The following is a 22,702-nucleotide window of genomic DNA, read 5'->3' on the forward strand; positions in this document are numbered from 1 at the left end:
CCTGAGGGTTTACAGTGAGGCATGTTGTCCCTCTGCAGGCAATCCTCGTGGGAACCGAAGGGTGGCCCGGATGGTGACCCGGTGACACAGCCAGATGCAGGGGAACTAGATGAATGAGATTCTTGACAGCAAGATGCCTTACGGGGCTTCCTATAATCACCAGCAAAGGCAGCGGGATGCTGGCTCAGCCAGGAGCCCTGTGGCCCATGTGATGTGGCATTGCAGAGGCTTCCAGAAGCTGGGCCCCGAGGTCTTGCTTCTTCCTTCATCTCAGCACCAGCAGGTGCTGCTGAGGTTTCTGTCTGTGACTCTCCCTTTATTCCTAGACTTGGTAACCCTTTCTGATGAACTTTATAGCCGTCAGGTATGAATGACATACGGCACTGTATGGGTTCAAGTACGCAGCATAATGTTTTGATTTGCATAGTCTGTGAAATGATTCCCACAATAAGCTTAGTTACTATCTACTACCTCCTATAGTTACAAAAAACCTTTTCCTTATGATGAAAGCTTTTAGGATTCAGTTTTAACACTTTCAAATATACCATCCAGCAGTGTTAACTAGTCACTGTGTTGTACATTACATCCACAGGACTTATTTATCTTTTTAAAAATATATATATATATTATTGATTTTTTACAGAGAGGAAGGGAGAGGGATAGAGAGTTAGAAACACTGATGAGAGAGAAACATCAATCAGCTGCCTCCTGCACACTCCCTACTGGGGATGTGCCCACAACCAGGTACATGCCCTTGACCTGTATCGAACCCAGGACCCTTCAGTGTGCAGGCTGACACTCTATCCACTGAGCCAAACCAGTTAGAACAGGACTTACTCATTTTATGACTGGAAGTTTGTACCTCTGAACCACCTTCATCCAATTTCCCCACCTCCACCCCTGCCTCTAGTAACCACAAATCTGATCTTTTTTTCTGTAAGTTTGTTTTTTAGATTCCATATATAATCCCACCTACTGTACTAACTGACAGCAGTTACACATCAGGCTTCTAGACAGATCAGTTGAGGGGTTTTTGTATGACCTCTTCCTCCCTTACCCTGTCCATGCTGTGGTGCATACGTAGTACAAAGAGCTTAGGTGGATGCTGGTCAGAACCTCCAGGGCCAGCTAAGGGGGCCACTCTACTGAGGAAACCCCTCTCAGTGTGTTGCTGCGTGAGGATGTGTAGTGGGCACAGTGTTGGCCCACCCTGTTGGTGACCTCTTTCTCTCCTCCCTGTTTCTGTGTCTAGCAGGGACACTCTAACCTGACTGAGGGCCCTCTGGCTTCCTTCGGGAATAGAAATTTTTAGCCTGTGACATGTAGCACAGAGCAACAGAGAAAGCGCCGCTCGGAAGTCGTGAGGAACGCAAAACATTAGAAGCAGAGGAAGTGACAATCAGCACCTAGAACAGTGGCCAGTGCTCACTATGTATTCCATACTGACTGTGTGACTGACTGGATGAATGAATACCTGAATAGCCCAACTGCCTCTTTTACAAAGGAGGGAAACCAAAGCCACAAGGGACGTTGATTTGTTCCAAGTCACACAGTTGAGCAAAGGCACCTGGGACAGACTTGTAGGGGACTTGAGTCTCAGCTCAAGGAGACCAGGAGAGGAGAGGAGGAAATAAGGGTGAAAATTAAGACTCACAAAAAGTGAAATGATTTTAAATAATTATAGAAGTATACAACCAGCATCAACCTCAATGTTGGGTCCTTGGTCCCACCCCCCCTCACTCTCTCCTCCATCTCCCCTTCTATCCAGAATCTCCTGGGATGAGGAGCCATTATTTATTATCCTTGATTTCATCTTTGGTTTCTCCTCTCTTTATCCCCTGTAATCTATATATGTGATCATGCATCTCATCTACACTAATAAAAGAGGAAGATGCAAATTGACCATACCTTTGCAATACCCACCAGCCAATCAGGAGCAAGTATGCAAATCGACCCAACAAAGATGGTGAGTTAATTTGCATTCATAGGCACCGAGCAGCTGGGGGCGGGATGCTTGGATCATTGCCAAGGCGACAATGCAGGCATTCCACACCACTCCAGCTGCTCTTGGCCTCTGTGCAGCATGGGAAGATGAAAAGGCAGCTTCGGGCCAGAGCAAAGGTGGTGTCAGCAGCCAGGGGAAGGAAGGTCCATTCTTGCATGGATCTTTGTGCATTGGGCCACTAGAATTAAATAAAACTTTCACAAGGTCCAGCTCCCCTCAAAACTCGGCCTTATTCCTCTGTGACTCTTCACATCAAACTCTTTGAAAAAGGGGCCTGGGCCTGTGCTGCTCTCTGTGCTAGTCCCTAGCTCCCTGGGGCTGCTAAGCACTTGAAGGATGGCTAGTCTGAACTGAGATGTGCTGGGAGTATAAAATATATACCTATTTCAAAGACATGAAAAAGGAGTGTAAAATATCTCACTAATAATTATTTTTGATAAATTAAGATAAAGACACCATATTGCTAACATTAATGTCACCTATTTCCTTTTACATTGCTAACGTGGCTACCAGAAAATTGAAACTCACGCTTGTGGTATGCATTGTATTTCTGTTGGGCGGTGCTGATCTAGACTCTGCCTCAAAGCCTTTAAAGACTGTATCATCTATTAAAAAAGCACAATCCTCATAAAATTCAAATGGGCTTTGAGTCTATGAAGAGCTTGGGTTCTCAAACCATCATTTACAACCACCTTTAAAGTCAGGGAACACAGAGGCTGTGATGTGGGAAATCGTGATGGAAATAACAAGGTCGCTTGCTTACTAACCAGTAAAATTGACCCTGAGAATACAATAGTGGTAACGCCAATGCTGGTGCAGGCTAACATCACTCACCAGACAGCCTAACCATCATCACATCCTCTGAGGCGGTGTGAGGGTATGCTTCCTGAGGACACCTTAAGGTGGTGCCCATGTGGGGGCTGGGAGAAGGCAGCACAGAGTTCCTGGAGGAGCCCCAGGCCACTCCGAAGACCTGGCCCTGGCAGTCACAAGCCCAGCAGGTCCCCTCCTGCGTGCAGGCTGCGCTCTGCAGCAGTGCTGCCTCTGGACCATTCTTCTTCCTTATGCCGAGCACCTGGGGCCTGGAGTAGGTGATGTAAGATCTCTGAGCCTCCATTTCCTCTTTTGTAAGATGGGGCTATAATAGTGTTGTCTTATGGAGTGGTGGAGAGTCAATGAGATAATGAGATAACCCAGGCATAAACGTTAAAACAAACAAAAACGTAAGAACTGAAAGAGCCCTAGCCGGTTTGGCTCAGTGGACAGTGTTGGTCTCTGCACTCAAGGGTCCTGGATTCGATTCTTCTCAAGGGCACATGCCTGGGTTGCAGGCTTGATCCCCAGTAGGGGGTATGCAGGAGGCAGCCAACCAATGATTCTCTCTCATCATTAATGTTTCTCTCTTTCTCCCTCTCCCTTCCTCTCTAATGTCAATAAAAAAAGAAAAAAAGAAGAAGAACTGAAAGGATCCATAAGGGCCATCCATTCCAACTCTCACCCAAACTCAGAAATGCCTGTACATTTCCCCTGATACCCAGCCTTACATGTTTACTGCCTGCCCGTGGTAAGAAGTTATTCATCTCATAGAGCAGACCCTTGAGTGTCTTAAATTGTGTTTATGTTTATTGTGGTAAAATATACAGAACATAACAGTTACTGTTTTAACCATTTTAACTTTTACTATTCAGTGGCATTAAGTACATCCCACCACCCATCTCCAGAACCGTTGCATCATCCAAATGAAAACTGTGCTCATTAAACACAGACTCCCTGTTCCCCTGTCTCCCCAGGCCCTGGTAACGATGCTCTTCCTGTCTCTATGGGTTTGACAACTCCACGTGTCTTGACTAATTGGAACCCTATCGTATTTGTCCTTTTGTGAATGGATCATTTCACTTAAAAATCATGTCTTCAAGATTCACCCTCATTGTAGCATGTGTCAGAATGTCCTTCCTTTCTAAGGCAGAGTAATATTCCATTGTATGTGTTGACCACGTTTTGTTGATCTGTCCATCCGTTGGTGGACCCTCAGTTTTTTGTTTCTAACTCAGTAGTCGGCAAACTCATTAATCAACAGAGCCAAATATCAATAGTACAACTACTGAAATTTCTTTTGAGAGCCAATTTTTTAAACCTAAACTTCTCCAAATGCCACTTCTTCAAAATAGACTCACCCAGGCCGTGGTATTTTGTGGAAGAGCCACACTCCAAGAGCCAAAGAGCCGTATGTGACTCGCGAGCTGCAGTTTGCCGACCATGGTTCTAACTGATAGTTCCTCCACACAGGGAGCTGAAACCTGCCTGCCTGTGACCTACACCAGATTGCCCAGCTCTGCCCTTGGGACCTATAGTATCTGACTGGCCCCCTTCCCACAGGAATCCCTGGATTGGAAGAGAGGTCCTGAGCCCATAATTTCCAGACTCTTTGCCATTACGGTGTAGGTTTTCAGACCTACGTACTTTAATTTACTGATCTCCTTCTAAATATGAATTATTCTAACCTGAACTGACCTGAAGTCCACTCTGGGACCACACCCTGTCTTATCTCAGCCCTTCACTAACACAGCCAAAGAACACGTTGCCTGCTTTTTTGGCAGCCATACTTCACTGATTCATTTATGGAACATGTTTTATTGGGTTCCGTGTAAAGGTGAGGCAATTCGGGGTAGTAGCTTAAGTTTGATCTCTGGAGCCAGACCTCCTCGGTCAGATTCCAACCTCCATCCCTCACTAGGTGCCATTGGGCACGAACCCTAACTCCTCAGAGCCTCAGTTTCCTTTTCTATAACACAGAAATAATACTAGGGCCCGCCTCATTGGGTTGTGGGAGGATGAAGTGAGTGAGTGCATGTAAAAGCATTAGCAGAGAGTCTGGCACTCCACCAGCGTGCTACTCTCTGTGCAGGACACTGTGCCAGGCGGACCAGCTATGGGGCTTTGTGGTTTATAGTCTAGCAAAAGGGCTGTAAGTAAACCATTACACGACAACTGGAATGTATTCATGGGCAGACATATAATTAAAGGATAGCTCTTTAAGCAGAAATAAATCCCAATTACACTACAGTGTATTAAATCTTATGATGAGAGATTTACAGTGTGATAGGGGAGCTTTAAAGGGGGGCCTCTAACTCATCCTCATTTATTCACTCATTCATTCATGAAAAATGAAGACTTATTAGGTTCCTACCATGTGTTATAGATTCTGGGAAGTAGCAGTGGCAAAAGCAAAATTCTCTCTTCAAAGGCTGACATTCTTTTGAAGGGAGCTGAAGGCATAAGTAAAACCATGCATGATAAAACTGTATGTCAATGAATAATAAATGCAACTATATTTACCAGCCTCCTGGGTGGTAGAGGTGACATTGTGTTGTTTTTTTTAAATTATTAATCCTCACTAGAGGATATTTTTCCATTGATTTTTAGGGGGAGTGGGAGGGAGAGGGAAAGACAGAGAGAAATACCTGTCTGGGGACACAGCTATGAGAGAAACACACCGATTGGTTGCCTCCTGCATGAGCTCTGATAGGGCCTGGGCTGGAGAGGAGTCGTGCCCTTGACCAGGACCTTTTGGTCCTCCAGCCAATGCTGTGTCCACTGAGCCAAACCGGTTGGGTGGAAGTGACGTGATTTTTGAGATAGTCCATGTTCTATGTGAATGACAATGAGGACACCGGGATGACTCCAGGGCTTGTGGCTTGAACAACAGAAAGCAGCCAGGATGGTTGCCTAGAGAGGGTGCATCTAAATGGGGCCTGGAAGGACAATAGTGCTTCCCAGGGTAGAAGGCCTGGAGCTGGAGCTGATGCTAAGCTTAGGGGCAACTACACTGTCCTGTGAGGACTTGTCAGCTCAGGAGGGCTCTCCCCTGTTTGGCACAAAAGTTTGTCACCTCTTACTCTAGCCATGGACATATTTCATAGCATATTTATATTCACCAAAGATTTCTGCCTCTTAAGGAGCAGTTAATTCTGCTTTTTCAAATGTTCTTTTTATCCACCACCACCCCCATCCCCCTTTTGTGGGTGTGATACTAATGGTGAGAATTTGAATAATGATAGGATTTTGTCTTTAGAGATTTTAAAAAATACACAACAACAAACCTTGACTTTCAGCATTCCAAGAAGCTGCTTCTCCTAGTATTTTGTCTTCTAAGAAGTTGATAAATCTGCATTCCATGTTTTTTTCCCAGTGGCTGATAAGAATATATATATATATATATATATATATATATATATATATATATATATATATAGTTGATGTGAACCTGGTCAAGGACAGAGTCCTGTGTCACACCTCCTTTCCTGCTGATATTGGCCCCATTAATCAACCTTGGGGCACAGCTTCAAATCAGGCCAACTGTACAGTGATATCACACAGCCCGCGTTGCTCCATCTTACTCACTAATAACAGCCCTAAGGATCGGGAGAGATAAGATTGTGAAGGTGCTTGAACATTCTCCAGAGTTACACAACTATCATTTGCTATGACTTGGGAATGGAGCGACACAGGGACTCAGCGGGCACGCTGTAGCCAGGGAACAGAGGAGCTACACCATCTTTCTTCCTTGTGTGTGTGCCAAACTCCTCCATTTTGAGAGATTACTATTGCTCTCGAAGTTGCTTTTGTGGGTGTGAAACTAATGGTGAGAATTTGAATAGGTCCTTTTTACTATAACATTGAAACTAAATCGAGCAAGTTGTGTTCATGCCCTGATTTTATATACATACTTGTATATTTTTTTCAGGGGAAGGGGGGATGGAGATAAAGAGAACACTTTATCTTTGAAAAAGCAGAATTTAGAGGCAGAAATCTTTGGTGAATATAAATATGCTATGAAATATGTCCGTGGCTATAGTAAGAGGTGACAAACATTTGTCAAACACTAAGGGGAATGGATATTTAAACACACACACACACACACACACACACACACACACACACACAGCTTTTACAACTTTTCTTTTAATCCTGTGAAGAATTCCTGTGGCCATTTTATAGCTGAGAAACTCGACTTGGAGATTTTAAGTAATTTTTAGCCAGGTAGGAAGTAGTAAGTCAGGACTTCTGACTTCAAAGTTCATCTTTTCTCCTGTGCTCTGCTTCCTCTTTAATCGATTGAGCACAGGTTTATGGCTCTCCTGCCACGTGCAGGAACCTGTGCTAGCTTCCGGGGATAGAAAGGAGTATAATGCAGCGATTTACGATCTAGAAAGGGGACCAGAGCAAGTACTGAAACAAACCACAGCACATGGCAGTACATGACAGCTGTCATGTGGGTGATGCAGCACACACAACCTAGAGAAGTCCAGTGGAGAGAGATGGATGAAGTGACATTTTATTTATTCTTTTGTATCTCTTTTGTGACTGCCAACTCTGTACCAGGCATGGTCCTAGGCATTGGGGACACAGCTATAAAGATATGATACCCAATGTCTATTCTTGAGGTTTACAGTGTGGTTGTGCGTGCGTGCGAGCAGGTGAGAGAGAGAGAGAGAGAGAGAGAGAGAGAGAGAGAGAGAGAGAGAGAGAGAGAGAGAGAGAGAGAGAGAGAGAGAGAGAGAATATAAAACAAAAAGATATTTTAAGAATGCACTGGATGCTAAAAAAATCTTTTTTAATGACGGGGTACTGGTTTAGTTTGTTGTCTCTGACGAAGTGGCACAGAGCTGATATTTGAAAGACAAGAAGCCACTGTGGGAAGAGCTGGCACTGTATGTCCCAGGAAGGGAAACAGCAAGTACAGAGCCCCGAGGAGGGAGCCAGGCAGAACATGGGCTGGAACCAGGTGTGCGAGAGTCTTGGAGAGTGAGAAGGATGAGTTGGGAAAGGCAGGCGGGGGTCAGACTATGGAGGGCCTAGGGGAGCCTGGCTTTGGAGAGTGCGGCTTTGGTTCCAGGGACAATGGGCACGCCTTGAGGCTGCATGCTCCTTGAAGAACGAGTAGCTTGGGGTAGCCAGGAGGAGGATAGATGTGTGGTGGGAACGTGAGGGTTCCTCTGTTCCTAACTGGGGGCAATGATGGAGGGATAGGAGTGGTGTTTCTAGGTTCAATTCTAAAGTGTTGAGATTGGGAGGGGCTGGCCAGCGAGGCTCAGTTGGTTGGGCATCATTCTATGCATCAAAGAGTTGCTGGTTCGATTCCCGATCAAGGCAAATACCCAGGTTTTGGGCTCCATCTCCAGTAGGGGGCATGCAGGAGGTAGCCGATTGATGCTTCATTCTCACATTGATGTTCCTCTCCCTTTCTCTTCCTCTCTCTCTAAAAATCAATAGAAATATTAAAAATAAATAAATAAGATATAAAGTGTTGGGGAAGGAAGAGTTCTTTAATGAATCTTCCATAGGCCTGGCTCCCAGACACCTTACCCTTATCTTCCTGAGAAAGGAGGGAAGAGGATGAGTGGGAGTTTTAGTTCTGGATCTGTCATCTATCTATAAGTCTCATCAACACTTGAGGAGATGTCATATTTTCCCTCCAAAATATATAAATATTTTGACATTTATAATTAAGTACTGACATGCATGTGGAAAAGCGTAGAAATCTTATGAATGCCCACAAAGTGAACATACCTGTGTCACAAGTACCCGGGTGAAAAAGCAGAACGTACCAGAACCCAGAGGTCCCTCATGTTTCCTGTTGCCACAGCGTAATCACTGCGCCAATTTCTAACACTAACACATAGTGTTATCTGTTTGTGAGCTTTATGTAAAAAAGAGTTATATTTTTCCCTGAACAGTGTGGCTTAACCTGGGAGTACCATCCTGTGCACCAGAGGGTCATGGGCTTGATTCTCGGTCAGGGCGTATACTTAGGTTGCAGATTTGATCCTTGCTTGGAGATGTGTGAGAGGCAATCTATCCAAGTGTCTCTCCCACACCAATGTCTCTCTCTCTCTCTCTCTCTCTCTCTCTCTCTCTCTCTCTCTCTCTCAAATAAATAAATAAATAAATAAATAAATAAAATTATATTTTGTGTCTGGCTTCTTTTGACCAATATTATGTGTATGGAGTTCATCCATGTTGTTGCATTGAGTTGCCTTGGATCTCATTCATTCTCATTGCCACCTAACATCCCATTGTGTACTATATTTATCCATTCTGTTACTGATGGATGTTTTGGGTGGTTTCCATGTTGGGCATGTTGTGCTGCCATGCGCGTTTTTGTATGTGCCTTTTGGCACACAGAGTATGTATTCCCACTGGGTATATATTAGGAGTAGAATTGCTGGGTCAAAGGTTATGTGCATGTTCAGCTTTAGTAAATACTGTCAGACTGTTTTCCAAATTGATTGTGTCAGTGCTGGTTAGTTTTCTTTTCTTTTTTTTTAAAGAACAAAAATAGATTAAAAATACTTCTGATTATGTTGACCACATATCCTGGTTTTTGCTAACCTGTCCAAGGTAGGCATATTTTGTGGCATAAACTGCTACATAGACTTTGCGAATTACCACATTTAGGCTAAATGGAGAAGGATATATTTATTACATCAAGTGGGACTCTGGAAATTAACAACACAGAGTTAAAAACTTCACAGTTTGTGTGTGTCAGGATTTCCCCATAGCCCGGTCCTTTAATTTAGGGAAGAGGTATGTCCAGCCCGTTCTAGCATAACCATGCCGAGAGCCTTGGGTATTGGTGCCCATCTCCTAACGCAGTAGCTGAGGGAAGGGACAAGATCTGTCCTCTCCCTGCTGCCATTTATTCTGAAGGAACTGAGGAGCTGGGTAAACCCTTCTCCCTCACCTGAGAGGCTCCCACTGTTAACGTAGCCTTTGCTTTGTTCAGTCATGACCCTGGGCACCTCCAAGGCACCTAAAGCTGAGGTGCACACTTGGGTGACATCCCATGCGAAACAGAGTGCCATGGACAGGGAAAGCAGACAGGAAGCCTACATGAGACATTGCAATAGTTGGTGCTTCCAGTCAAGAGGAGCTGCTTCTGACAAGGCAATCCTGAAAGTTATCAAATCCTGGCCAGAGCATCTTTCCCATGCCGAGTGGAGCATTGGAAATATGGCCACTATGCCATTTGAAGGCTCATGATCAACAGACTTATTAATGATGCTTAGAGCTCTGTGTAAAACTCACCTGTGCTAACAAGCTGTTAGGCAAACCTGGCCAAGGTGGGGATAATTGATGACTATTGATTTTTACAGAGCAGGCACCTGAGATATAACTAATGACAGCAATAAAGGAGTGTTATCACCCTTGAGTTTATTTCAAAGATAAGTGAAGGGAAGAGTACTGAATAAATTCTGTTGTGTTCTTTTAATCCCACCTCTGCCACCAACCACTTTTGTGTCCTTGGACAAGTTACTTTACCTCTTGGATATCTTGTGCTCACCTGTGAGATGGGATTTACAGACTGTATCATATTCTAGGTCTTTTCCAGTTCCTGGGCTTTGCAACTCTATATCCCTAAGAAAAGTTGCACCCTAAGTTAGCATTTGCAACATGCTCTTTGGAAGGCAAGAAAATGTCATTTATTTCTCTCTTCCCCACTGTGTCCAGAGCTTCAGGATCTAAGGCACAACATGGTTTAACTTCCCAGAGATTACGCATGTCTGCCATAATATATTATATTATTATAATAAAATGATGTTATTGGAATATGAAGCTCTTTTGAAGGAAGCTCTTACTCCTTTTTTAAAAAAAATATATTTTTATTTTTAAATTTCAGTTGATGTACATAAGTTTCAGGTGTACAATCCAGTGATTAGATGTTTGTATAGCTTAACAAATCTAGCACCCACCTGACACCATGCAGTTATTATAAAATAATTGACTATATTCCCAAGCTGTACTTCAAAACCCCGTGACTAGTCTGTAACTGCCAATCTGTCCTTCTTAATCCCTTCAGCTTTCCCCCCCCTCCTCCCAACCCCCCACCCATCTGGCAACCATCAAAATGTACTCTATCTATGAGTCTGTTGCTAGTCTGTTCATTATTTATTTTGTTTTTTTAGATTCCATAAATAAATGAAATAATCTGACATTTGCCTTTCTCTGTCTGACTTATTTCACTCAGCACAATATCCCCTAAGTCCATCTATGTTGTTGCAGATGGCAAGATTTCATTCGTTTTTATGGCTGAATCATATTCTATTGTATATATGCACTAGTTCTTCTTTCTCCATTCATTAGTTGATGGACACATAAGTTGCTTCTGAATCTTTGCTATTGTAAATAATGTTGCAAAAGACATATGGATGTTTGTGTCTTTTTTATTTAATGTTTTAAGTTTCCTCGGATAAATAACCAGGGGTTGAATTGCTGGGTCCTTCTTTGTCTCCTGCTATAGCTTTTGTTTTAAAGACTATTTTGTCTGGTATAAGTATTGTTACCCTAGCTTTTTTGTTTGTTTGTTTCCTCTTTCAAAAAATGACATTTTCCATCCCTTTGCTTTCAGTCTGTGTGTATCTTTTGATCTGAAGTGAGTCTCTTATAAACAGCAAATATATATACATCTTGTTTTGTTATCCATTCAGCCACACTATATCTTTTGTTTGTAGGATTTAACCCATTTGCATTTAAAGTAATTGTTGATAGGTATATATTTATTGCCATTTTATTATTAATATTTTTATATATATTTTTTTCAAATATATTTTATTGACTTTTTACAGAGAAGAAGAGAGAGGGATAGAGCATTAGAAACATCGATGAGAGCGAATCATCGATCAGCTGCCTCCTGCACACCCCCCACCGGGGATGTGCCCACAACCAAGTTACATGCCCTTGACTGGAATAGAACCTGGGACCTTTCAGTCCACAGGCTGACGCTCTATCCACCAAACCAAACCAGTTTTGGCTATATTTTCTTTTTCTTATGATAAAGAAGACCTTTTGACATTTCTTGTAATTCTGGTTTGGTGGTAAGAACTCTTTTAGCTTTTCCTCGTCTGGGAAGCTTTTTATCTGTCCTTCAAGTATAAATGAGAGCTTTTCTTAGTAGCATAATCTTGGTTGTAGGTCCTTGCTATTCATCACTTTGAATATTTTGTACCAATCCCTTCTGGCCTGCAGAACTTAGCTAACAGTCTTATGGGAGCTCTGTTATAGGTAACTAACTGCTTTACTCTTGCTGCTCTTAAGATTCTCTCTTCTGCATTTAAATTATGATGTGTCTTGGTGTGGGCCTCTTTGGGTCCATCTTGTTTGTGACTCTGTGCTTCCTGGACTTGTATGTCTTTTTCCTTCACCAGGTTAGGGAAGTTTCAGTCATTATTTCTTCAAATAGGTTCTCAGTCTCTTGCCCTCTCTCTCTTACTTCTTTGATATATATTATTTACACAACTTAAATCTTCAAGGAAGTTAGAGTGTAATGGGATGGGAAAGACATGGTTACTAGAACTGTAGTATGGGGTGGAAGACTGTGAGGGCTGTGAAGGACAAACGAAAGAGTGACAGGGTTCAGCTTACATCTTGTGTAAGGGAAGGCTTCATGGAAGGAGAACCATCTGAGCTGAGAAATGACATATGGAGACATGGAGAGCCCTTCCCTAGAAGAGGATGTAAGGAGGGGACAGGTAAAGGTTTAGCGACATGGTTTGGAGATGGAAAGTAAGGGCTGGCTATAAGTAATATCATCATTTGTCTTAGTTTTCCCAAGACAGTTACAGTTTATACCTCTGTCCTGGTGTAATTACGCACAATGCCCCTTTTCACTCCTAAAAGCACCCCAGTTTAGATAAAGGATCTAGTCACCATAGCTATAAATGATTCTCTCTCCGAGGCCGGAGTTATACATGGCTAATAGGATCTGAGAAGCAGGAATGACTTTAAGCTTTCCAGCTGGTTGCCTGATAAAACAGAAATACAGAAGGGAAAAAAAAATGGCATTAGAAGGAATTGCCAATTACGAGGAAAAATTGTGAATTCAGTTTTAGGTTAGAAAGACAGAACTGGAGGGGGTCCTGTACACATTGCTTCTAACCTCTCCTTTCACAGCGATATTCAACATTCCTGGGACTCGGGCTTCCTGCACTCTGGTTGGAAGTTCTTGCTTCTCTACCTCACTGTACTCTCCAAATTCCTGTCTGCACGAAACCTGTGAATGTGACCTTATTTGGAAACAGGGTCTTTGCAGATATAATGGAGTTAAGAAAAGCTCATACTGGCATAGCATGGTCCCGTAATCTAGTATGATAAGTGCTCTTATAAGAAGAGGGAAATATGGACACAGACACAGAAACACACAGGAAGAAGGCCATATGACATCAGAGGTCAAGATGGGAGTGGTGCATCTACAAGCTAAGGAATGCCAAGGATGGACAGGAGCCGCCAGAAGGCAGGAAGAGGCAAGGGAAGATCCTCCCCTGAGCGTCTTTGGAGGGAGTGTGGCCCTATCTACACCTTGGCCTTGGACGGCAAGCCTCATAAAACCACAAGAGAGTATGTCTGTTGGTTTAGGCCACCCGTTTTTTGGTCTTTTGTGATGGCAGCCCTAGGACACTGATGCACTTTCTACGCTTTAGGTTCAGGTGGAGTATCCAGGTAGAGCTGTCTAGGAGGCACATGAACGTGTCGGGCTGGCATGCCGAGAAAGGCCAGGATTTAAAACAGAACCAGGGTTGGTGACGGGAATGTGGGAATGGAAGAGAGATCCAAAGAGTAGCCAGGAGAGGAACTCTGAGGACAGGGTGTAGAGAGGAAGGAGAGGTAGTCAAGGGGGCAGAGGGCCATGTGGGAAGGGCAGGAAGTGAGCAAAAGTGAGAGAGGAATTCCTGAGGAGGCAGAGGTCAAGAGGTCACACTGGGAGACGGGGCTGATTTAGCATTCGTGTCACGGTTGACCTTTTCAAGAGCTCCTTTGAAAAAGTGCAGGGGGTTAGAAAGCACCAGATCAAACCTTCAGGAATGAGTGCATTGTGAGTAAGCAAAGACAGGCAAGGGGAGATTTTTCTTCAGGAACTTCTGGTCCAGGAGAGAAATAGGACCACAGCTTAAGGTGTGCAGCAGGGAAAAGGGATCTTATTAGGCTGTAGAGAACTGAATATATTTGTGGGAGAAGGTGAGGAGAGCAGGAAATGAGAGATGGAAGCTCTTGGGGTGGGTGGCTGAGGATGGCCCAAGGCCAACTCTTGCAAACACACTGATATGTCACACCCCACCCAGAATTTAGCCAATCCTTTGCCTCCACTGGGGCCTCAGCTCTCCTCTGCCACCCTCTCTGTCCTCTGGGGCTTTAAGCCATCCAGTAGGGGATGGACGCTTGAATAAGAGTGGGAATGAGAACAGCACAGAGACGGTGTGGCCCCAGGGGTGATGGGGGGCAGCTAGAACTGTGGAACTGTTGATATATATCATCAATGATGAGAGAGAATCATAGATAGGCTGTCTCCTGAATGCCCCCTATTGGGTCATATGCCCTGACCACAACTCGGTCAGGGTATATGACCGTGACCTTCTGGTTCATAGGTGAGTGCTCAACCACTGAACCACACCCGCTGGGCACTGTGGGGTCTCTTCAGTAAAAGTACATGGGGCAGCTGCCAGGGAGGATGGCACAGGAGCCAGAGGATGGTGTCACAGCAGTGGGATCTGGTCAGCATCACATGGACGATTGGATTCAGCAGCGGTGTCTGCAGAAGCACGAGCCAGCCAGGCTTTTAGGAGGCAGGGCAGGTCAACACTTCTCTCAACGCCCCCCCCCCCCCACCCCCCACCCCAGCTCTGACCCTGGCCAGTCAGTGCCCTTGAACGCCTTTTAAAGTGAGAGGGCTCGGGGTTCTCTGCATCTGATGGCTCTCTCCCACCCTCTCCTTGTTTGCTCTGGGGCTCCTGAGTGTGGCTAGATTTTTATCTCCATTTCTTCCTTCTCAATAGGAGGCTCATGCCTAAGTATAAGCTTTTAGGAGGCACAGCGCCATCCTTGGGAAATCAAGGAATTCTGGGATTATGCGAGGGAAGGACCTGCACGTCCTGAGGTGCTGACAGCTCTCTCAACTTGTAAAGTTGGTTTAAAATTAATGGGGATGGGGATGGCGTCCATTGACAAAAACAAAGACAGAAAGCACACGCTCTACCCTGGGGCCATACCACATGGTGCTCCAGGAGACTGTGCCCCACAGCAGCTGCTCCAAGGAACAGGCCTCCTCTCTCTGGTAGAGCATGGGAGGGGCCCCAGGAGGAGACACAGCACTGGCTAATTCTGGGAGGGTATTCCGGTAGCTGTGTGGGCAGGCCGATGTCAGGTCTAGAGTAATTACCGTGAAAAAGGCAGGATTTTGGAGAAAGCCTGGGCCTCTTCCCTCTGTACCCATAACTCCTTTCTGTCCTCTTTTCTTCCAATACCCCCAAATTCTATATAATCCATCATGAGATTTTAGTCTACTTTTTTCTATATTTCATTCACCATGTGTTAAGCATCAGTACCCATGGTCAACTGGTGAGAGAGCACACCAACCACATTGGCCAGAGCCACACAGCTAGTAAATGGTAGAAGCAGGACTTGAAGGGCCCATGACTCCAAGTCAAGTGCTCTTCACCAGACAATGTCCCCCCTCCCCCCCTCCCCCCCTTCCCCAGCTTCCTCTTTCTACATGGAGCTTGGTTCCCGGTAGGCTAGGCAATATCATGACATCTTCAGAATTTCAACGTTCGGGAACTTTACGTAAGACGTGTGTGAAACCAAAGTCATTCTGAGTCTGTGGCCCATCCCGCAGGAGAGCATCACTGCTGTGCTCCGGGTCCCCACACGCCTCCTTCCTTGTTGGCAGTGTGGCCAAAGCACTTGGTTATTCTGTCTGGGATGTCACCTATCTCGAAGCAGGCTTTGTCTACCATACACAATACTGTTAGAATGGGTGGGGAGCCGACCCTTTGCCGGGCCTTCAGGGATATATCACTCCCAGATCCAAACTGGCCTCTTAGAGGGAACCTCTGCCGCCGAGGTGAGAAAGGCCATCACTAGAGCTATGGTGCAGGGATCAGGAGGAGGCTGCCATCACTCCTGCCACCCCCCTGCTACACTGCCTAGGCAACACCTATGCACCTGGAGGCCAGACACTGCAAAGCTGCTGCAATAGGGAAGGCATTGCCTACCCCAACTGCTCCTAATCCAAATGTCTATGACCATGCTAGGCAATAGAATATCAAAGCAGCAGGAAGCTGGCCTCCATCTCCCTTCCACCCCCCAGAGCTCTCTAGTTCATCTAATTGGCAGAATATAAGTAATTCACTCTAGACTCCTAGCTGCAAAGAAGTCAGAGAATGGTAGTTTCAAATTTTCTAGCAACTGCAGTACAAGGAGGAGTTTGAATGGATGCTGAGTGCCAGATCTCTAGACTTACTTTATAGGGTGAGATAAAAATACTGCTTTTAATAAATATTTCACATTTATTTAATAAAACAATTTAAAATCGATATCTCTGGAGATTAATAGGCATATTCATATATGCGGAGAGTCCTCTTAACCATCAAAAGGATGACTTCTCTCCACCGTGGCAAAGTTCAGAAGGTTTCTCATGCATTGGAAGATTAAATCCTAAAAATAATGATTCACTTTCATTTTTTTAAAATTATGAAAATAATACAAGTATTATTTAAGTATGAGAAATATAATAAAATATAATAAATATAATAATCCTACCTCACTATCACCATAACCCCTTCACTCTTTTGATATGCATAGTTACATTTTTGTGGATGTAACATTTATAAAATCTTGTTCTACCTTTTTCACCTAACCTGCATCATCACCATTTCCCATGCTGCATAATGTAACCACAATTTTTAATGGGCCCATAATATTTCATTACTACCTGTGCCATAATTTACTTAGCCCTTCCTCTCTAGTTGAACATTTAGGTCATTTCCAATTATTTATGGCTACAAATAATGCTTTGAAGAAGAGCTTTTCAGACTTTGGTGTCTGGTTAAGGGGTATCCATTTGTAAATGAATATCCACAGCTTTTGATCAATGTTTCTTAAAAATCACCTTTGGCAAAAGCAGGGACATTCTTCTCTCTAAACCCTGATCACAGAGCTTGCTGCCATCACATCCTTAGCACTCACTTTGGGAACCACTACTGGCAGCTACCAAAAATAGGGCCCTTGGCCTTGAACCCTCTACTGACAATGTTCACATCACTGTACCTCAGTTCCCCGGGAGCTGCCAGGGTTGCTATAATTTGAACCTTGGGGCCAGGGTGAGGGCAAAGTGTGGGCACAGCATCTTCAGGGTCTCCTCCCTTTCCTATCTCAGAGCCCAGCTTTCCTGACCAGAAGCTGCCTCTGGATAAGGTGTCTGGTGAGGCAGAAGTTGATCAGCTAGAGTCAAATCTTTAGCCCGGAACACATCCATTTAGACTTGCAAATGTCATGCTTTCATGGAGACTCCCATAAACAGGCCACTCCTCTACTTTCTGATTCCTTTCCCTTCCCACAGATGGAGTGAGACAGCACTATTTAGGTTAAAATAAAGAGTGAACTTAAGAGCTGGGAGACCAGAGTCTTAGGAGACAGGCAGATCGATGCACGGCCGCAAGATGTTGCTCTCAGGTACTTTGCAGCCCTACTGTGGGATCAAGCCTCTAAGGACCTTCTAGGCATATCACCTCCAAGGAAAATGGCTGGAGGTGCCTGCCCAGAGGGATCCATCTTGGTTACTATTTATTGTCTTGGTTAGTCCAGGGCAGGGTAGATTTAGCCTCTGTGTGAGAATAAGGGGAGGAATAAATTTAGCTCTATTATGATGTTTGCAGTAAGAGAAAAAATCTATACTAACAAAATGGTAATATGCTAATTAGACTGGGTCGACCAGCCATCTTCTGCACGTCCAACTTCCTTCCGGACAAAGCCATGGTGGTGGGGGCCAAGGCAGAGGCAGTTAGGGGCAATAAGGCCAGCAGTGGGGAGTAGTTGGGACGATCAGGCAGGGAGGCAGAGGGATTTAGGGGCAGGCAGGCAGGCAGAGTGGTTAGGGGTAATCAGGCAGGCAAGCGGTGAGCAGTTAGGAGCCAGTGGCCCCAGATTGTGAGAGGGATGTCTGACTGCCAGTTTAGGCCCAATTCCACAGGGATCAGGCCAAAATTGGCAGTTGGGCATCCCACAAGGGGTCCCCGATTGGAGAGGGTGCAGGCTGGGCTGAGGGAGCCCTCCCATGCTGAATTTCATGCTCTGGGCCTCTAGTTTCAAATAAATGGGTATTCTCCCTACCAAGCAGCCTATCACAGGGCCTTGAGGTTCAACTCTGTCCCATGTGGAACATGCCCTCGTGTTGCACAAAAGTAGGTGCATCACTGCTATGGCACAGCATGTCCTCAATGCTCCAACTCCACTCCCTTTCCCATCCAGCCGCCACAATCGCTCCATAAGTGACACTTGCAGTCACCTCAAGGCCTGAGGAATGCCAAAGCTTGCTGAGCAGTAGTACCGTTTGCAAAACCTTGGGCTCTGGGGGCCAATTTCCCCTGAGCCTCTGTCCCTGCTCCCCCTGCAACCCCATGTCAGCACAGGCTGACCCCTCTCCAGGGACCGCCCACTCCCGCCCCCCTTGCCTGCCCCAGGGGAGGCAGCACACCCCTTTGAGGTGGTACAACTTCCCGGGACGCCCCAACGCCTCTCCTCGCCCCCTTCCGGTTGCTTGGAAATCTGCACTGGACAGTGACGTCACACAGGGAGGCGGGCCCTCACCGGCCCGCACACCAATGGCGCGGCGGCCGCCGGCCCCTTCTTTTCCCGTGATTGGTGCCCGGGGCCGCTCCGCTCCGCCCCAGCCCGCCATGGCGTCAGGCGCCGTGGCCCCGGGGAGGTGGTTCCCACTTTAAGAAGTGAAGTTTTTCACCCCCTCCCCCTCCCTCTCCCTGCCCACCGCCTGCAGCCTCCCGCGGCCGCGCAGCCGGCGGATGGAGCTGCGGCGCGGCGGCTTGGGCAGCCAGGCTGTGGGGGGGCGCAGGATGGATGGGGACGGCCGCGATGGCGGCGGCGGCGGCGGCAGCAAGGACGCCGGGGCGGAGGACTACGAGAACCTGCCGACCAGCGCCTCCTTGTCCACCCACATGACAGCCGGAGCGATGGCCGGGATCATGGAGCACATGGTCATGTACCCGGTGGACTCCGTGAAGGTGAGGCGCGCGGGGGCGGGAGGGACGCGCGGGCAGAGAAGGGAGAGCGCGCGCGCGTGCGGGGTCCCCCCGGGGAGGCGATCGGGGCCACTCTGCACGGTCCCCGCGCTGCCCGCGCCGTCCGGGGGCGTGAGAGCCCCGGCGCATCGCGGCTCCGGCCGGCGCGCCCGGCGGGGGTCCGGGGAGGAGCGCGCCGCCCGCGCGGGGGCCCCCGGCTGCCCACACGTGCGCCGCCTCCGCGGGAGCCCGCCGCCCGCAGCGCTGGCCACGCGCGCGCCTGGAAACGTGTCTCCCGCCGGGCCGTGTGCCTCCCCGTCCCGGCGCGTGGACATCCGCCGACCCCAGGTGCTTTGGGGATCTTGGGGGTGACAAGGGAGAAGTTCTCTTGGGTCTTCTTGGCGGCTCTCTTGGGGGTGCCCTGTTGAGATCCCCTTTCCTTAGTGTTTCTGCTTCCCTTCCCCTGGAGTTTGGGCAGCGGAGCAGCGGGGAGGCAGGGAGACCCGCAGTGACGTTTGCCTTCTCTTTTTGTCTCGGGGCGGCCGGCAGGTGGGGAGGAAGGAGGCTGCGCAGATCCTTGGCGGTGGGTTGTGCAATAGGCACCCAGGTAGTTTTTAAGGCGTTTCTGTAAGGAGGCGGCCGGAGCCAGGCAGACCCAGAGCTGCTGTCAGTGTGTTCAGGGCACTGCATGCCCAGGGGATAGACTGGCGCAGGAAGTCATGCTCCTCCTGACACATGGCATTGGTGCAGGCATAACTCATCCAGTTCGTACAGCAGCCCTGGCGATGAGCAGATGAGGAAACTGAGGCACAGAGCAAGGGGTGAACCGATTCACTTGCCCGCATTGAACCTCTGATTCCAGCCCCACTGTGTTCTGGGAGATGGGGGGCCCTCTCTCGCTGACAGTTACCTTGAATGGCAGGCCCACAGAGGTCCCCCTCACCCCCCTTCCCGGTGGCTGTATCTTATTGCTGCTGCTGGCCCCACGTGAGCCGTGTGAGGGCCAGAGTGTCTAACTCAGAGGGTTTCCCTGCCCTGGGCAGCGCTCAGAGCTGGCAGTCCCTGGCTGCAGAGGCACAAGTCCAGTGAGACATGGCATGGGTATTCGTGGTAAGGTGAGAGTCTGTCTGTGCCACTGGGTCTGAGCCATCACCGTCCTGTCCCTTCAGTGTCCCCGTGGGGAATTAGAGCAACGGTCCTTGCCTGCCAGGGTTACGGAGGGGGTTGGAGGTGGGGTGAGTCTTATCTCTTAGGTTTTCAGAGCTCCTCCAGGAAACACTCTGGACAGATACCAGGTGGCATTTGCAGCGGAAAGGATCCCTCCCATGTAATAAAATTCCCCATATTTGCAGCTGTAGTCCCAAGTGCCTTGGACAGAGTGGAGGGAAAGTTAGGAGCAGGGAGATGCCATCTGAGCAGGCAGCAGCCCTGCTGGGTCCGGGAGATGAATGTGGCAGCGAGGAGCCATGCCCCTTCGCAGGCCCTGGCTTCTGTGCTCGGAGTTTGGTTCAGAGCATCACGTTAGCTTACCTTGTAGGATCAGTGAAAATCAGTCCTGCCTTTTGAGCTTCCTTGGACCCTGGAAAGAGGCATTCGTGTTTAGTTTCCTCTATGCCCCTTAGCGGCTGGTATTTTGTGTAACTTTCTGTGGCGGTTCTCGCCAGTGGAGGGGTTAATACAGTGTGTGAAGCAGGATCTGGTTTGGCTATCCGTCACCTTATAGGGCCTGACTATAAAATGAAGGCCTGGGTCCGCTAATGAGGAAGGCCTTCTGGGTTCTGGGACGCTAACTCTGACCCTGAATGAATGACCCTCAGGGGTGCTTCTGTTTCTAAGCATGCAGGTTTGGTTTTAAGGCACCTTTATTTATTTTTATTATTTTTGGTACATTTTTGGCTTATTCTGTCCTGAGAAGAGGCGCAGAGAGAGTTAAGTGTGCGAGCGCCCCTTTGCAGGACCCCAGCGAGGCTGCGCAGAGCGCCAAGGTCGGCCGAGATCAGCCCTGTTGTCCATGTCCGTGAGTGATCAGGGCCCCTCCACACTTCCGTCATGGCAGAGCTTCCCTCGGAGAGACCTTGACCGTGCTTTTAAATGTTTTGGATCATGGAGGCTGTGAGTAATGGAGTCAGGAGCCCTGCCCCGAACTTGCTTCATGCCTCAGGCGCTGTTCTGTCTCTTAGTTCTGTCACTCGTAAGGAAAGTGGGGGCCGTGGACCCGTTCAATATTTCTCCCCGTTTTGAACCTTATCCCCCGTCTCTGTAAGCACAGAACACCCACTGCCCTCTTTGATGTTCCTTGAAATTTCAGATAACTATGTCAACTGAAGCCACATCCACATAAATTGCATCTTGGAAGAAAAATGTTCTTAATTTCTAAGGCATTTTCTTTGATTTTTCCCCCCTCACTTTGATGATGTGAAGTTAAATGAGTGGTGGGTGAGCCTGCTTTCTTTTTTCAATGTTTCTGACCTGGATAGTGTGGACTAGAGAGCTCAAGCACCCTGCTTGGTTTTCTGGTTATAGATGCCGAAAGCTAGCCTCGCCGATGCTTAAAATTATAATATTCAGTACTGTTTCCCATCCCACCCCTGTGTTTTTTTAAACTTTGGGCGGTGACCCATTAGCAGCATCAACATTTTAAAATGACAGATGGGTGAGAGTACAGGGTAGAAGCATTGCATGGCATGCAGTGAGGAAGTGTTGCTCCATGAAACGCTGGTTTCGTGTGTGTGTGTGTGTGTGTGTGTGTGTGTGTGTGTGAAGTGCTCTTTAGGCTGGGGGTTTTGGCCAAAATGGAGAGACCCTGAACCCGATGATCACTAATCCCTGAGCTCCCCGGACTAAATGGGTGTTGGACGACCTTTGACCTTCAGCAACTTTTCTGTCCCTTCCGTGTGGTCTCCTGGTTTCAGGGCGGTGGGGTGTGAGTGCCAGGCTCCTGTTTTCTCCTGTCAGCTCTGAGTCCCACGGTGGCACGAGGGAGAGCGAGTGGCCACTCCACTCCCTAGGGCTCCGGGCTTCTCCAGATGGTTATTAGCAAGCACTTGCTCCTCTCCTCGGGGGTTCGCAGCAGGTTTTCCAGGACCTTCTTCCTGGCGCTCCATAGGGACGAGTGCCCACGGGGCGAGTGGCCAGGGCGTCTGGCCCGGCACTTGGGGTGGCCGTGGGAACCCCTGGCCGGGAGTGCTCATGCCTGTGGGGAGAATGCCAGGTGGGTGGAGGAGGAAATTCCAACCGGATTAGGCACGCCACTGGTGGACCACGCTGCTGAGTCCCCGTGGTGGGGAAGGCAGGGGTGAGAGGAAACAGGAAAGATTCGAAGCGAGGGAACTTCCGCCGACCCCTTCAGCCCTTCTCTTGCTTGGCTGCCCTGAGCGCTGAGAGGAAGAGCCTTCCTTCCCAGCAGGGAGCAGAGGGGTGGGGGGCAGTGTTCTTTCCAGGGGCTGTGGGTGCCGAGCCGCTTGGAAGCCTTGGGTTGGTCTGGGCTGTAGCCGGCCGAGCTCAGCTCTGAGCAGCCCTGAGCCAGGCAGGTGCCAGGGCGGCCCAGCATCCCTCCGCGGCCCAGTCTGGGGTTGGCTGATAGGAAGGGTGCTCAGGGCGGGGAAGGCAGCTGTCAGAGTCCCCTCCCACC

At 47.7% G+C, this 22,702-nt stretch overlaps 1 protein-coding gene across 2 annotated transcripts in view; it reads left to right on the plus strand.

Annotated features, from left to right (window-relative positions):
* The first annotated feature begins 18,729 nt into the window (after positions 1-18,729).
* The window catches only part of SLC25A37 (solute carrier family 25 member 37), a 42,054-nt gene continuing 38,081 nt past the window's right edge, over positions 18,730-22,702 (plus strand). Inside the window, exon 1 of one of the 2 annotated variants that reach the window (XM_084884461.1) lies at positions 18,730-19,074. In XM_084884461.1, the coding sequence (XP_084740587.1) occupies positions 18,856-19,074 (219 nt within the window). In that variant the 5' untranslated portion in view covers positions 18,730-18,855. The remainder of the gene's footprint in view (positions 19,075-22,702) is intronic. The other variant, XM_084884463.1, reaches the window with a different exon arrangement.

Source organism: Pipistrellus hanaki, assembly GCF_964339955.1.
Source record: "Pipistrellus hanaki genome assembly, chromosome: 5".
NCBI lineage: Eukaryota > Metazoa > Chordata > Mammalia > Chiroptera > Vespertilionidae > Pipistrellus > Pipistrellus hanaki.